The sequence below is a fragment of the Capra hircus genome, chromosome 10 (genome assembly GCF_001704415.2).
Source record: "Capra hircus breed San Clemente chromosome 10, ASM170441v1, whole genome shotgun sequence".
NCBI classification, from domain to species: domain Eukaryota; kingdom Metazoa; phylum Chordata; class Mammalia; order Artiodactyla; family Bovidae; genus Capra; species Capra hircus.
The window spans coordinates 1,505,939-1,519,101 of NC_030817.1; the positions used below are offsets into that span (position 1 = coordinate 1,505,939).

Here is a 13,163-nt window from a genome sequence, read left to right on the forward strand (position 1 = left end):
GCCCCACCTAACAGGCGAGAAAGTGAAGACTCGGAGGCATCATGTGACTCGCCTAAGGTCTCACAGGGCAGAGGGAGCAGAGAGCTGGGGCTGGGCAAGTCTAATGCACACGTGACTCAGCCTGGCCAATCAGAGGCCGCAAGGGGCTTTGGCGGGCACCACTGGGAAAGATGGATCTCCTTTGCTCTGGGATGACTGGCCTGCAGCTGTGATGCTGTCTGGCTGGGTGGCTTGTCCAGTGCTGCCTGGAGCCTTGCACTGAGCCCACCCCCACCCGGGGTGGACCATGCTAGTGGGCATCCCAGGTGGTCAACCACAGTCCTCTGGATGCCCACTCAGACGGCTGGGTTCCCATTCTGGGCTGGTCTCATCGTCACATCCGCCTTTACTGTGAGCCCAGGGCTGCTGCTGGGTTCAAATCTGATAAGGGTTTCAGTGTTAAAGCAGAAGGCAGGTTCCAAGAAGGCTTAAGCCTTACTTTTCTTACCAGTGGAAGGAATTGGTTAAATGAATTCAGTGGCTTTTCAACTTTATATTTTTAAGCGTAATGCAAAACAAAACAAAACAAAACCAAACCACCCAGATGATACCCTTTACAGAACCCAAAACATAAGAGAGTGAAGGAGGCCTTCTCTGCCAGGGAGGAGGAGGCAGGAGACCCCATCCCTGCCCGTCCGGCCGCCTCCTGCCACAGTACCTACCCCCCACCCCACTTCTGATGTGAACATTGTTGGCCTCTGAGGAACACTCTGAAAAACGAGCATCTTAAAAAACAGATTCAGAATTAACAATCAACTGCATTCTAAGTTACAGGATGAAGAGGCTGAGGACCACTGGAAACGAGACCCACACAGAGGAATCCAGGAGGCTCTGGGTCGTCGGAGGAGAGCGTGGTTCCCACCCCTGAGGGGCGCTTGGACAAGAAGCACGGCGACGCCCGCTGCGCTGACCAGGGCGACTGGAGTCCCGCGGGCGTCCTGACCCTTTCTGGGCTTCCGCCCTCCCTGTCAGCTCACCTGCAGGGGCCCCTCGAGTGGAATACTTGTGTGCTTTGCTAGGCGCCTGTGAGCTGTCTTCTGCGCGTTTGTGGGGACGGCTGAGGACAGGGCAGGCGGGGGCTGGTCTGTGAGTGGGGAGGATGAAGTGTCATGGGAAGCTGCCGGATGACGACTGTCAGTTGGTGCATGGTGTCTGGGGAGCCTCGTGGGCCTCAGTGACATACAGCAGGCGCTTCCAGCAACTGCGCCACACACCCAGAAAGCTGAGGGAGGGGTGACGGGTCACACTCCTGCTCTGCAAAGTTTCAGCTGAATCAGGGGCACCCTTCCCAATGGAACATAGCTCACAATGTCAACCTTCCGTTCAGAAGCGCTGACACCACGAGTGTCCGCATCACCAGGAAGATCATTTTGCATCTATCTATTTATATTCTTTTAATATGGGGAAGTTTGATAGCTTTTATTCCAAGGCATAGAAAAGGGAGTTAAGAAAATATACAACTTTTTTTCAAGTGAGAATGTCAACAGTGGCCACTGAAAGGATAACCAACGTTCAGGTCTGAAAGACTGGCCTTTGCAGTTTTGCTGGGGGGCAGATAAAACATTAAGGGAAGTGAACACACGGTACAAACAAGGACATCCCGCGTTCGGGGCTCAGGCCTCACTTGCCAACTTCACAGAGCTTCCCTGCTCTCAGGAGGGAACCCACATGTTCCCATGTGTATCAGGTGCTTTGACATAAGGGATGTTCCAAATCCACGGTCGATCTGGGGGAAAAAAGATTACATGAGTATAATATTTATCTGATTACAGAAAATCCACTCGCCTGATAGGATCAAGTCACTCACGGGCTGGAGTCGACATATCACGAGAGCCCTTTCCTGAACTGAGCCCTTTTGGGTAGGAGCTTGCAGTAAAGGTTCATGTTAAGACACGGGAGCATGAACCCCGGGGTAAATGCTGGCTTGCCACTAAGGTTCACAAGTCCCTTCGCCTCTGGACCCCAGTTTCCTCATCTGCACCTAAGACGTGGAGCGGGCAGGAGGTTCAAGGAGATACTGCTGCTGTTGAGTCGCTCAGTCGTGTCCTGCTCTTTCGCAGCCCCAGGGACTGCAGCCCACCAGGCGCCTCTGTCCATGGGATTTCCCAGGCAAGAATCCTGGAGTGGGTTGCCATTTCCTTCTCCAGGGGATCTTCCCAAGAGAGGAAACAACCCATGTTCCTGGATTGCAGGCGATTCTTTACCACTGAGCCAGCAGGGAAGCCCATTAAATGAGATACACGGATGAGCTGTGCCAGATGCCTGTTCCATCCGCAGAGAACCTAAAAAGGAGGGCAGCTCTCGTCGTCTTCTTTTGGGAGAAACCAGCGGTGACCACGGGGACAGTAAGGCCACTTCTCTGCTCTCAGCTGGTCACGGTCACACAGAACCACGGGGCCCGGAGTCATATCCCTGAGACGGTTTTGTTCTGTAACTTAAGGCCAGTGATCGGTGAGCCATGAAGACCTCTCTGTAATGACTGTAGACCCACATCAAGGAAAGCAACAGGCCCTGGAACGGTACGGATACAACGGAAAGAAGACCCAGGTCCAAATGCTGCCTTCGTCTTTGTCTGCGGCCTGGGGAAGGCTTGTGGATCTTGCCTCGGGTTCCCTGTCTGTGAGATGGGAGCTAATTACACCCGCAACCTCCCAGGATTACCGTGAAGGGTGAAAGCGAGACTGACTGGGGAGCTCGTTCCCAGCATATTGCAGGCACTCAATAAATGTGAACTTTTCTTCCAAAAGCGCCCAAATAATGTCAAAGTGTAAGTTGCTCAGTCATGTCTGACTCTTTGAGACCCCATGCACTATAGCCCACCAGGCTCCTCTGTCCATGGAATCTCCAGGCAAGAATACTGGAGCAGGTTGCCTTGGGTAGGGTGTAAATACATTGCAAGGATTAAAAATACACACCCCCCCCACTACTGTTCTGAGAAACACTACGGTTCTGAGTGATGGAACAAGTCTGAAGGGCAGAGTGCCAGGGATGGACCAGCCAGCCGCCCTGGCAGAAGGTGGGCCTCTCCTGAGCAGAGGCAGATGGCAGCCAGGAGGCTGGCCCGCCTAACAATGGTATCTGCCGCTCACGCCGCCCGGCCTCGCTGTTTGTGTTGAATAATCACAGAGTGACCGTGTACACAGCAGCTCCCAGCAGCAGGAGCAGCCACAGAACACCCGAGGTGGAAATACGGTATCAGAACCCTGCTCTCTAGCCTTCGGCCTCCGGATGGCTCGAAAGCAGGAACCACACTCTCTGTTAACCTGCCCGGGAGGCAGGGGGCTGGCAGGGCTGGAGGCCTGACTTTGGCTCCTCACTGGCCGCTCTCTTGCCTGAGAAACACCATCTTCTGTGTCTGCGCGTCCCTGCACTTTCTCCTCTTTCCCTGCAAACTGCTCTGGGGGGTAACGGCGGCTGTACTTCATCCCCGGGCAGGACACACTCTGACCCTTGCTGTTTGAACAGCTCGTCACGAGAGTCTCACTGGTGCAGGACCTGTGACACACAGACATTCCCTAGTAACTTGAAAGACCACCGCTGCATCTGCAGCGCACCCTCCAACAGCCTCGGTCTGAAGTCTGCGAGTCCACTTTCGTGCCGATTTTTTTTCAGCAAACATGTACTACACGATCAGGGGCTGGTCGAATCTGGGGCTGTGGAATCGGGGACATAGAGCGCTTGTCAGGGGACGCGCGCATCTGAGGGTTTTGTGTCCGGGGGGCCCTGGAGCCACCCCTGCAGACACCGACCGAGACTGTATTCCTCTCCTTCAAGATGAGCCAGTCATGTCCGAGAGGACCTGGAAACCGCCCGCCTGGCAGATGCCACGCTCTGTTCTATAAACAACCAAATGTCTGTATTTCTTGGGCAGACCCTTTTCCATGCTGGCTGGAAGGCCCTCCACAAGAATATGCCAACAGGGAGGCGGTGGGGGGTTGTGAAGTCAGCGTTGCCGCTCACTGGCTGGGACGAAGGCCTGTTTCAGGAGAGCCTCCTCGGCTGCCCCGTGAGCGCGCGTGCCTCGCGACAGTCGTGTGTGTGCATGAGATGCGTGTTAGTGCCGGGTAGGTGCTTGGCTGCCCCGTGAGCGCGCGTGCCTCGCGACAGTCGTGTGTGCGCATGAGATGCGTGTTAGTGCCGGGTAGGTGCTCGGCTGCCCCGTGAGCGCGCGTGCCTCGCGACACTCGTGTGTGCGCATGGAATGTGTGCTAGTGCCGGGTAGGTGCTCGGCTGCCCCGTGAGCGCGCGTGCCTCGCGACAGTCGTGTGTGCGCATGAGATGCGTGTTAGTGCCGGGTAGGTGCTCGGCTGCCCCGTGAGCGCGTGTGCCTTGCGACAGCCGTGTGCGCATGGAACGCGTGTTAGTGCCGGGTAGGTGCTGAGCTTGGCCAGGCGAGCTTCCCAGTTGGCCGAGTGGGAACCGATCTGCCAATAAAGGAGATCTGGGTTCAATCCCAGGGTCAGGAAGACCCCCTGGAGAAGGGAATGGCAACCCACCCCAGAGTTCTTGCCTGGGAAGTCCCGTGGACAGAGGAGCCCGGTGGGCTACAGTCCACGGGGTCGCAAGAGAGTCTGACACGGCTGAGCGACTAGCCACCACCACCCTGCTAGACAAAGCCGAGGGCCTCTCCAGTTACAGTCCAGAGGGGAGGCAGACAGGGGAACGCCCTGCCGCTGGGAAGCTGACCCTCACTGTGTCTGCACCGCGCTTCCCTGTCCGGGTGACTAGGAACTGCTGGCATGTCTTTCTGGGACCCACAGCAGGAGAGCTCGTCGCAGCAGGTCTGGGCCGGGCCTGGCACTGCGCCCCTTTGTCAAGACAGGGCCCAAGGCCCACAGCTCAGTGCACAGCCCAGGAGGCTCGGCCTAAGGCCACCATCACACTGGGTCTTCCCCACCACCAGCACGTTTATCCAGGAGAGCTGGGAGGCTGGGGGGCAGGAAGGAGGGAACAGAACGGAAAAACAAGAGAGAGGAAAAGAGACAAAGGCACAGCCCGAAGCCAGAAGGGGAATGAGGGCATCAGGTCACGCCCTGGTTCAGGGACTGTCCTGCACGAGTCGCAGGCTGTCAGTTCATCAGGGTGGGGGAGAGAACGACCACCCACTCCGTTAGAACTGCATCGGACATTTTAAGTACCAGAAACAGTGGCTAACAGCAACTGGATGCTACTCCTGAGCTGGACACTGGGTTAGATGCTTTCAAGACCTCATCTCAGTCACTTTTCAGCAGTGAGCTGTGCACTCTCATTTTCTCATTTTGCAAATGGAGACACTAAGGCCTAGAGAAGGCAAACCACCACCCAAGGTCACGCGCTAAGCTGTCAGGCTGGTGCATAAGCACCAGGGTCTAAAGCAGTGTTTTCCATCTGTGAGCTGGAGGCGGGGAGGAGTCGTCACGGACTCCTTGAAATTCTGACAGAACCTTTTGCTAGTGAAAAACAAATATGGTGAGTTTACAACAACATACTTAGAGGACTCAGAGAAATACATACGGCTCGGAAGGAAGGGAACAAGAAGGCCTTTGGAAGCTGTCCATGTGACCAGAGAGAGGAAGCCAGCTGTGTGAGGCAGGAGGGGCTTTGTCAGAGGAGCCCAGATAACCTGAGAAAGAAGCCATCAGAAAGGCAGGCTCGGCTCACCACGAAGGCCAGGAGTAAGTGACGGTGGGAGGCGGCTAGAACCCAATCAGCCTCGATCAGGGAAGGAAGGGACCCGCCAGGCAAGGCTAACCCCATTAGGGAATCCGAGGTTTTGCAGTATTAATGGGATGACGTCATTCAGTCAGTTCAGTCGCTCAGTCGTGTCTGACTCTTTGCGACCCCATGAATCGCAGCACGCCAGGCCTCCCTGTCCATCACCAACTCCCGGAGTTCACTCAGACTCACACCCATCTAGTCAGTGATGCCATCCAGCCATCTCATCCTCGGTCGTCCCCTTCTCCTCCTGCCTCCAATCCCTCCCAGCATCAGAGACTTTTCCAATTGAGTCAACTCTTCGCATGAGGTGGCCAAAGTACTGGAGCTTCAGCTTTAGCATCATTCCTTCCAAAGAAATCCCAGGGCTGATCTCCTTCAGAATGGACTGGTTGGACATCCTTGCAGTCCAAGGGACTCTCAAGAGTCTTCTCCAACAACACAGTTCAAAAGCATCAATTCTTCGGTGCTCAGCCTTCTTCAAGGTCCAACTCTCACATCCATACATGACCACAGGAAAAACCATAGCCTTGACTAGACGGACCTTAGTTGGCAAAGTAATGTCTCTGCTTTTGAATATGCTATCTAGGTTGGTTGTAACTTTTCTTCCAAGGAGTAAGCGTCTTTTAATTTCATGGCTGCAGTCACCATCTGCACTGATTTTGGAGCCCCCCCCCCAAAAGTCTGACACTGTTTCCACTGTTTCCCCATCTATTTCCCATGAAGTGATGGGACCGGATGCCATGATCTTCATTTTTTGAATGTTGAGCTTTAAGCCAACTTTTTCACTCTCCTCTTTCACTTTCATCAAGAGACTTTTTAGCTCCTCTTCACTTTCTGCCATAAGGGTGGTGTCATCTGCATATCTGAGGTGATTGATATTTCTCCCGGCAATCTTGATTCCAGCTTGTATTTCTTCCAGTCCAGTGTTTCTCATGATGTACTCTGCATATAAGTTAAATAAGCAGGATGACAATATACAGCCTTGATGTACTCCTTTTCCTATTTGGAACCAGTCTGTTGTTCCATGTCCAGTTCTAACTGTTGCTTCCTGACCTGCATACAGATTTCTCAAGAGGCAGGTTAGATGGTCTGGTATTCCCATCTCTTTCAGAATTTTCCACAGTTTATTGTGATCCACACAGTCAAAGGCTTTGACATAGTCAATAAATCAGAAATAGATGTTTTTCTGGAACTCTCTTGGCTTTTTCCATGATCCAGCGGATGTTGGCAATTTGATCTTTGGTGTACCTGCCTTTTCTAAAACCAGCTTGAACATCAGGGAGTTCACGGTTCACGTATTGCTGAAGCCTGGCTTAAGAATTTTAAGCATTACTTTACTAGCATGTGAGATGAGCGCAATTGTGTGGTAGTTTGAGCATTCTTTGGCATTGCCTTTCTTTGGGATTGGAATGAAAACTGACCTTTTCCAGTCCTATGGCCACTGCTGAGTTTTCCAAATTTGCTGGCATATTGAGTGCAGCACTTTCACAGCATCATCTTTCAGGATTTGAAATAGCTCAACTGGAATTCCATCATCTCCACTAGCTTCGTTCATAGTGATGCTTTCTAAGGCCCACTTGACTTCACATTCCAGGATGTCTGGCTCAAGATTAGTGATCACACTTTCCAATCAAAACTCAAACTTGCCCTGTTCACATTTAGCATTTGCTCAAAAACCGTGGACTATACTTGGCTACGCCAGTAGACGTCTACCCTACAGGGGAAAATACGGCAGGATCTGCCCTGTCCTGATTGTATTACATCTCCCCCTGCGTGAGCCTGGTGAAGCGTGAACTCGCCTCAAAGCCAGACTTCCCGGGGCTGAGAGAAGCGCTCTGGAGTGGAGGGGCCACATCAGAGCAGGCGCGGAGGTGGGGCCACCCACCCCGGCCAGCCTCCCTCCAGAGCCCTGGGAACCTGTGCCAAGACGCCTCTGACTGCCTCTGCGAAATATACCTGGTCTCTGACCTTAAAGTCCTCGCCTAGCGCAGCAGTTTTCAGAGGGTGACTTGAGGACCTACCTTTCACGGGGGTGGCGGTACACCTGTAAAGTCAGAACGATGGCCGTCCTAACATTAAGTCGTCACTGGTCACTGCCACCTGGGTGTACAGAGGCCACCCGATGCGGGTGGCAGTGCGGAGTAGCGGTGAGAGCCCAGCCGTCGGCCCAGGCAGCAGGCGCGCCTACAAAGCGGGGGACAAGGCTGCCTTCCAAACCAACCTGAGCTGGCGAATAGCCACTTCAGATATTTTTAAATATATCAATGGGCTTATTATTATTTTAAAATAAGTCAATAAGTACTTTAAAATTTATTGGCTTTAATTTCTTTATGACAAATGTCAACAGCTATAGAAACCCATGTAAAGGAAAGCTGTCTATGGCCCTTGATTAGTAAGGGCACAGGGGGTTCTGGGACCCAGCAGCTTGAGAGCCGTGTCTCCGGGGCTGCAAACCTGTGCTCCCAGAGCAGCCCACCGGCCAGGCTCCAGCCAAGAGCCCACCCACAGGTCTCCCCAAGCGTCATCGTCTCTGCACTGGCACTCACACCTGAGCGTCTCTGTCCCCCGGGTCTCACCTCTGTCTCCGTACAGTTCTGGAGGCAGGTCATACGGCACAGGGAAGGAGGCTGTGGGCTCCTGGCTGCTCCCGGAGAAGAATTTCTGTTTCACTTTGAAACTGTCCAGGCCCTGCAGACACACACAATCTATAATTGCATCTCATTTTCTGCAAGAAGGTCCCAAGATGCAACTATATTTTTATGATGCTCACAACAGAATTCCGAGCTATTTTTGTGACTGTTTCGAGCTTTTTCTGGTATCGGTTTAGGTCAAGTATATTTACGACACTCTGCAAATTACTCTTTCCTAAAAATGAGATGTCCAAGTTTCAGAAAATAAATTAGAGCAAAGCTTGCAAAAGTTTAATAAAGTATATAAAGATATATGAGAAAAAATTTTTTGGCTGTTACAGCCCATTTCTACCGATCTCTGTGTGCAGCAGCAGGGAGTATGCAGAAGACACTATCAAATATTTGGAATACTTTCAGGATTGCTACAGTAATGGGCAGCTCACTCTGGTGAAGTATGAAAGTTGCTTTCATGTATAATGAGAGTGTCCAAGAAAACGGGATAGGAATGGAACAGTGAGAACTCAACAAGACCCACCAAATGAAGGCTGAGTCTGAGAACTCCAGAAGAGGCTCATACTAACTTCGGATCCTCATGGGGATGCAAGGCCAGGTGCCAAACCCAGCCGGTGTCACACTGCTCCTGCCTCCTCACACGGGGCCTGCCCGCCACGTGGGCGCCCTGGAGGTAAGCTGGGCGCCCCCCACACCACTGACCATCCCCCGGCCCCTTCCCGGATGACCCCACTGTTTCTGCCTCATTCCTCTGGACACCCGTTCACACTCATATCACTCCTCCTCATCCTAGACGCCCAGGTCAACGGGGCTCTGTCTCCAGAACCCATACAGAGTGCTAGCCCCACGGTTCCTATCTTGGTGAGCACAACTTAGACTTGGGTAGAGGAGGCTGCTCCTTCCGGGGCACAGGGGAGGCATGGTGAGCGGCAGCGCTGTGTGGCCCTGGCCTTTGGGCAGCCCGGGCTGTGTCTGTGCGGGTGCTAAGGGTGCTGGGAGAGGCTCGGGCTGCGCTCATTCACCCCACTCACGACTCCTTGGGTCTCTCTTCTGCGCCGGCCTGTACTCAATGTATAGGAGTCGCCACAACTGCCACAATCCCTGTCCTCTCGGGGATGTACAGTCTCGTGGGGAGACGTTAAACACACACATTCATGGAAGTAAAGTAACTAATTACAATTTGTGACGGGGCTGTGGGCAACAGCAGACGAGCCCTAGAAAATAGGAGGCCTGTTTTAGACTTGTCGGGGACGGGTGCTCAGCAGAAGCCCCCCTAAGGTGACATTTTAATCACACTTTGAAAGGTGACTTGTATTTGGTCAGGTGAGGGTGGGGGGCACAGGGTCCCTAATGGCCCAGAGGTGCCGAGAACTTGTGTGCGAGAGGAACTAAGCAAGGCGGCCATGGGGGATACCGGGCCACGTATTCACCAGGCCCCAGCTTCCTCACTTGTAAAGTGGGAACTCAGTCATGTCTGACTCTGCCACATTCCTCGGTCCATGGGATCTCCCAGGCAAGACTACTGGAGTGTGTTTCCATGTTCTCCTCCAGGGGATCTTCCCCACCAGGGATCGAATCTGCATCTCCTGCACTGACAGGTGGATCCTCTACCACTTGCAGCTCCTAGGACGCCCCAATCTTCCTGATGTTATTGCATTGATACATCTCACTTCAGCACCCAGCACAAGCCTTGATGCACAGGTGGTGGTCAGGAAATGCTGAGTTGCAAAAACGGGGTTAAAGGACCTTCCCCGCTCACTTTCTGGGCATCTGCATGGAAGCAAATGCAGCAGCGTGCATGGAAGCACTGCGGGCGGGGGGGACGCCTGCCCCAGACACGGGTGAGCAAAGCTGCGAAAGGGAACACGTGAGGCAGGCAGAGTCTGTGCAGAAAAGGAAGAAAGGACCTCGTAATGGTGGTCACTTAAGAAAAGGCTCCACAGGAAATATTTTTGCTGGACCTTGAAAAGTTGATATAATTCTGATGAACGGAGAGCTGGCAGGGAGCAGCATCGGGGGAGGCCAGCCTGAGGGCAGGCCCTGCAGGGGGACGGTGAGGAGGCGAGACGGGGGAGCGCTGGAGAAGGAGCGCGGCGGCAGGCTGCAGGGGGCGGTGAAGGGGAGCGGCGTGGACACCTGAGGCCTCTCCCTGCTGAATCGGGCCGGCTCCTGGCCACAGTGATGGGCACGTGGCCTGAGCCAGGGATGTGGGGAAGAGATCACCCTTCTCTGGGGAGCTCGTCTCGCTACAGGAGTCACAGACTGAAACTGCCCACCCTGTTCGGGAACAATGGCCATGCCTCGCACGAGTTACCTTATCGAGTTACCTTATTACAAGGGGTCCTGGCAAGGAACGCAGAACAAGCTACCCGAACTGGAAACGTTTGGGAAAGGACAAAAGGGGAGAGGAGACTCCAGCCCAAGCGCCTAGCAACCTCCCAGAATCCTCTGTGCTGGAATCCATCTTGGACTGGCCAGACGCAACCTGGAAACTAACCCAGTCCCCATGAAGGCCGGGACGGTGAGCCATGTGGCAGAGCGGTCCTCCTGGGCTCCCTCTCCCGCCTGCTCTGCACCTGGGTGCCCCTTCCCAATAAGGTCTCTTGCTTGGTCAGCACGTGTCTCCTCAGACAGTTCATTTCTGAGTGTTAGACAAGAGCCCACCCTCGGGGCCATGGAAGGTAACAACTTGTAACAGTTCGGCAAGGTTCATGTGAGCCCCAGGCTGCAGACCGATCTCCACATTCTTCAAAGGAACCGGGCGCTAGAAGGAAGGCACCCTGATGAACCGGGCGCTAGAAGGAAGGCACCCCGATGACAACACCGAGACCTCTGGATTCAGCCCCGCCTGAAGCCAAGTTTCAGCTGGTTATCCTTCACTTACAGCCCAGGGCGTCGCAGGACCCTGGTGAGAGAGTGGCCTTTACTGTGATGTGCAGTGAGGAGCGGCAAGAGGTTTTCTGAGCAAGGAAGTTCCACCGTAAAGGCGGACACGGCAGCCCATTCCAGTATCTCTGCCTGGGAAATCCCACGGACAGAGGGGCCGGCGGGCTACAGTCCATGGGGTCACAGAGAGTCAGACACGACTGAGCAACTGAACAAGACAGGATGAGCCACATTCTGGAAACCCTGGCCCTTGACATCTTAAAAAAAAAAAGGGGCCAGAGGTTGGGAAGTGATGCCTATTGAATGATTGTTAAAAACTACGGAGTTTCAGACAAAAAATGACTTTCTTCTTCTTTAGCTCCTGGCTTACTTGCGTTACTTCTCAAATGTGCATGGTGAGGGATGATGAATCTTTATGGCTCAGACCCAGATCGCAAGCCCCCCTGTGCCATTCTGTGGCAGCCGATTCACACGCCAGGAGCACTGAGCTGTCCATGACAGGAAGCAATGCGCTTTTCCCTAGACTGCCATTTCTGACCCCAATTCTAGGGCATCATATATTTACAGAGTGCCACTTTCCCCTTCAATCTGGATGTCGAATAATTCGAGGCTGTCTAATCATCAACATTTACATGTCACAGTGGTACCAGCTGGCATTTTACAAAACAGAGGACGGCACCGTCCCAGGCATGGGTCACTTTGAAGACAGCTGTTATGACAATATAGTGATCAAACACCAGGTGAGAGGGTGGCCGCGGACACGCATGAGGAGCTACTGGCTCCCCCATCAGTTCTGGGAGGTAAAGAGCTGGTCCCCACTGTGACGGATAAGGCTTAGCAGCTTAGCTCAATCACAGACAAGAAGAAGCAGACTCACGTTTCAGTCTGAGATGCAATTTATGTCTCCAGTTGCATCTAACCTAGTAGCTCATCCTCAAGCAGTAAAACCCTAGGCAAGGTACAAATGTTCCTGGGTGAACACTAGCGGCAGATGAACCTTGAAGGAGCACTTTTCATCCCAGATGTGCTGATTGGCAAGGAAGCGAGTTACAGGAAGTTGGCTCTCTCGCTTTTCCTGAAGCATAAGAAGGAAGCCCAGAGAAGTGAGCGGGCTGAGTCTCACCACTCGTGCGGGGCTGCACGCCCCCGTCACTCTGGCTCCTACAGACCTCGAGTCCCTGAGCCTTCAGACCCTGTGCTCGGGGAGGGCTCCTTCTTGGTCCCTGGACTCTCTCCAATTCTGTGCTGTCTCTCTGAGCCACTTCTAACTGAGTACCAGCAGGCCCGGGGGGTCACAGCCAGGAGACGGCCATTGCTGCCGCACCGGTGGCTGACAGGCACTGGTGCCTGGTGGGGCCCGGGGGCGGGGGCAGAAGGCAGGGGCGAGGCAGGGGCGAGGCGGGGGCGAGGCGGGGGCGAGGCGGGGGCGAGGCAGGGGCGAGGCGGGGGCGAGGCGGGGGCGAGGCAGGGGCGAGGCAGGGGCAGAAGGCGGGGGCAGAAGGCGGGGGCAGAAGGCAGGGGCAAGGCAGGGGCAGAAGGCAGGGGCAGAAGGCAGGGGCAGAAGGCAGGGGCAGAAGGCGGGGGCGAGGCGGGGGCGAGGCAGGGGCAGAAGGCAGGGGCGAGGCAGGGGCAGAAGGCAGGGGCGAGGCAGGGGCAGAAGGCAGGGGCGAGGCAGGGGCGAGGCAGCGGGAGGCACGCTGCTCCCATCCACCATGCTGCCCCTGAGGACACGGAGCGCTGTCTCCTGGGCCTCGGAAGCCTTCAAGGGAGAGAGACACAGATCCTAACGGGCAGCAGAAACCGCTTCAGGAGGAGGCAGGAGCTGAGCGGGGGTGGATGGGACGGGTCCCGGGCAACAGAGACCAGGACCAACAGGGGCAGCAGAGGCTGTGCCTAGCA

At 54.5% G+C, this 13,163-nt stretch overlaps 1 protein-coding gene across 6 annotated transcripts in view; it reads right to left on the reverse strand.

Moving 5' to 3' along the window:
- Window positions 1,419–13,163, reverse strand: part of TDP1 (tyrosyl-DNA phosphodiesterase 1) — a 72,945-nt gene continuing 61,200 nt past the window's right edge. For 3 of the 6 annotated variants that reach the window (XM_018053849.1, XM_018053848.1, XM_018053847.1), the window contains exons 15-16: window positions 8,313–8,424; window positions 7,279–7,920 (exon numbers count right to left, since the gene is read on the reverse strand). In XM_018053849.1, coding sequence (XP_017909338.1) covers window positions 7,820–7,920; window positions 8,313–8,424 — 213 coding nt within the window. In that variant the 3' untranslated portion in view covers window positions 7,279–7,819. Of the gene's footprint in view, window positions 1,766–7,278; window positions 7,921–8,312; window positions 8,425–13,163 lie in introns of those variants that run through there. The other 3 variants (XR_001918634.1, XM_018053850.1, XM_018053851.1) reach the window with 2 other exon arrangements.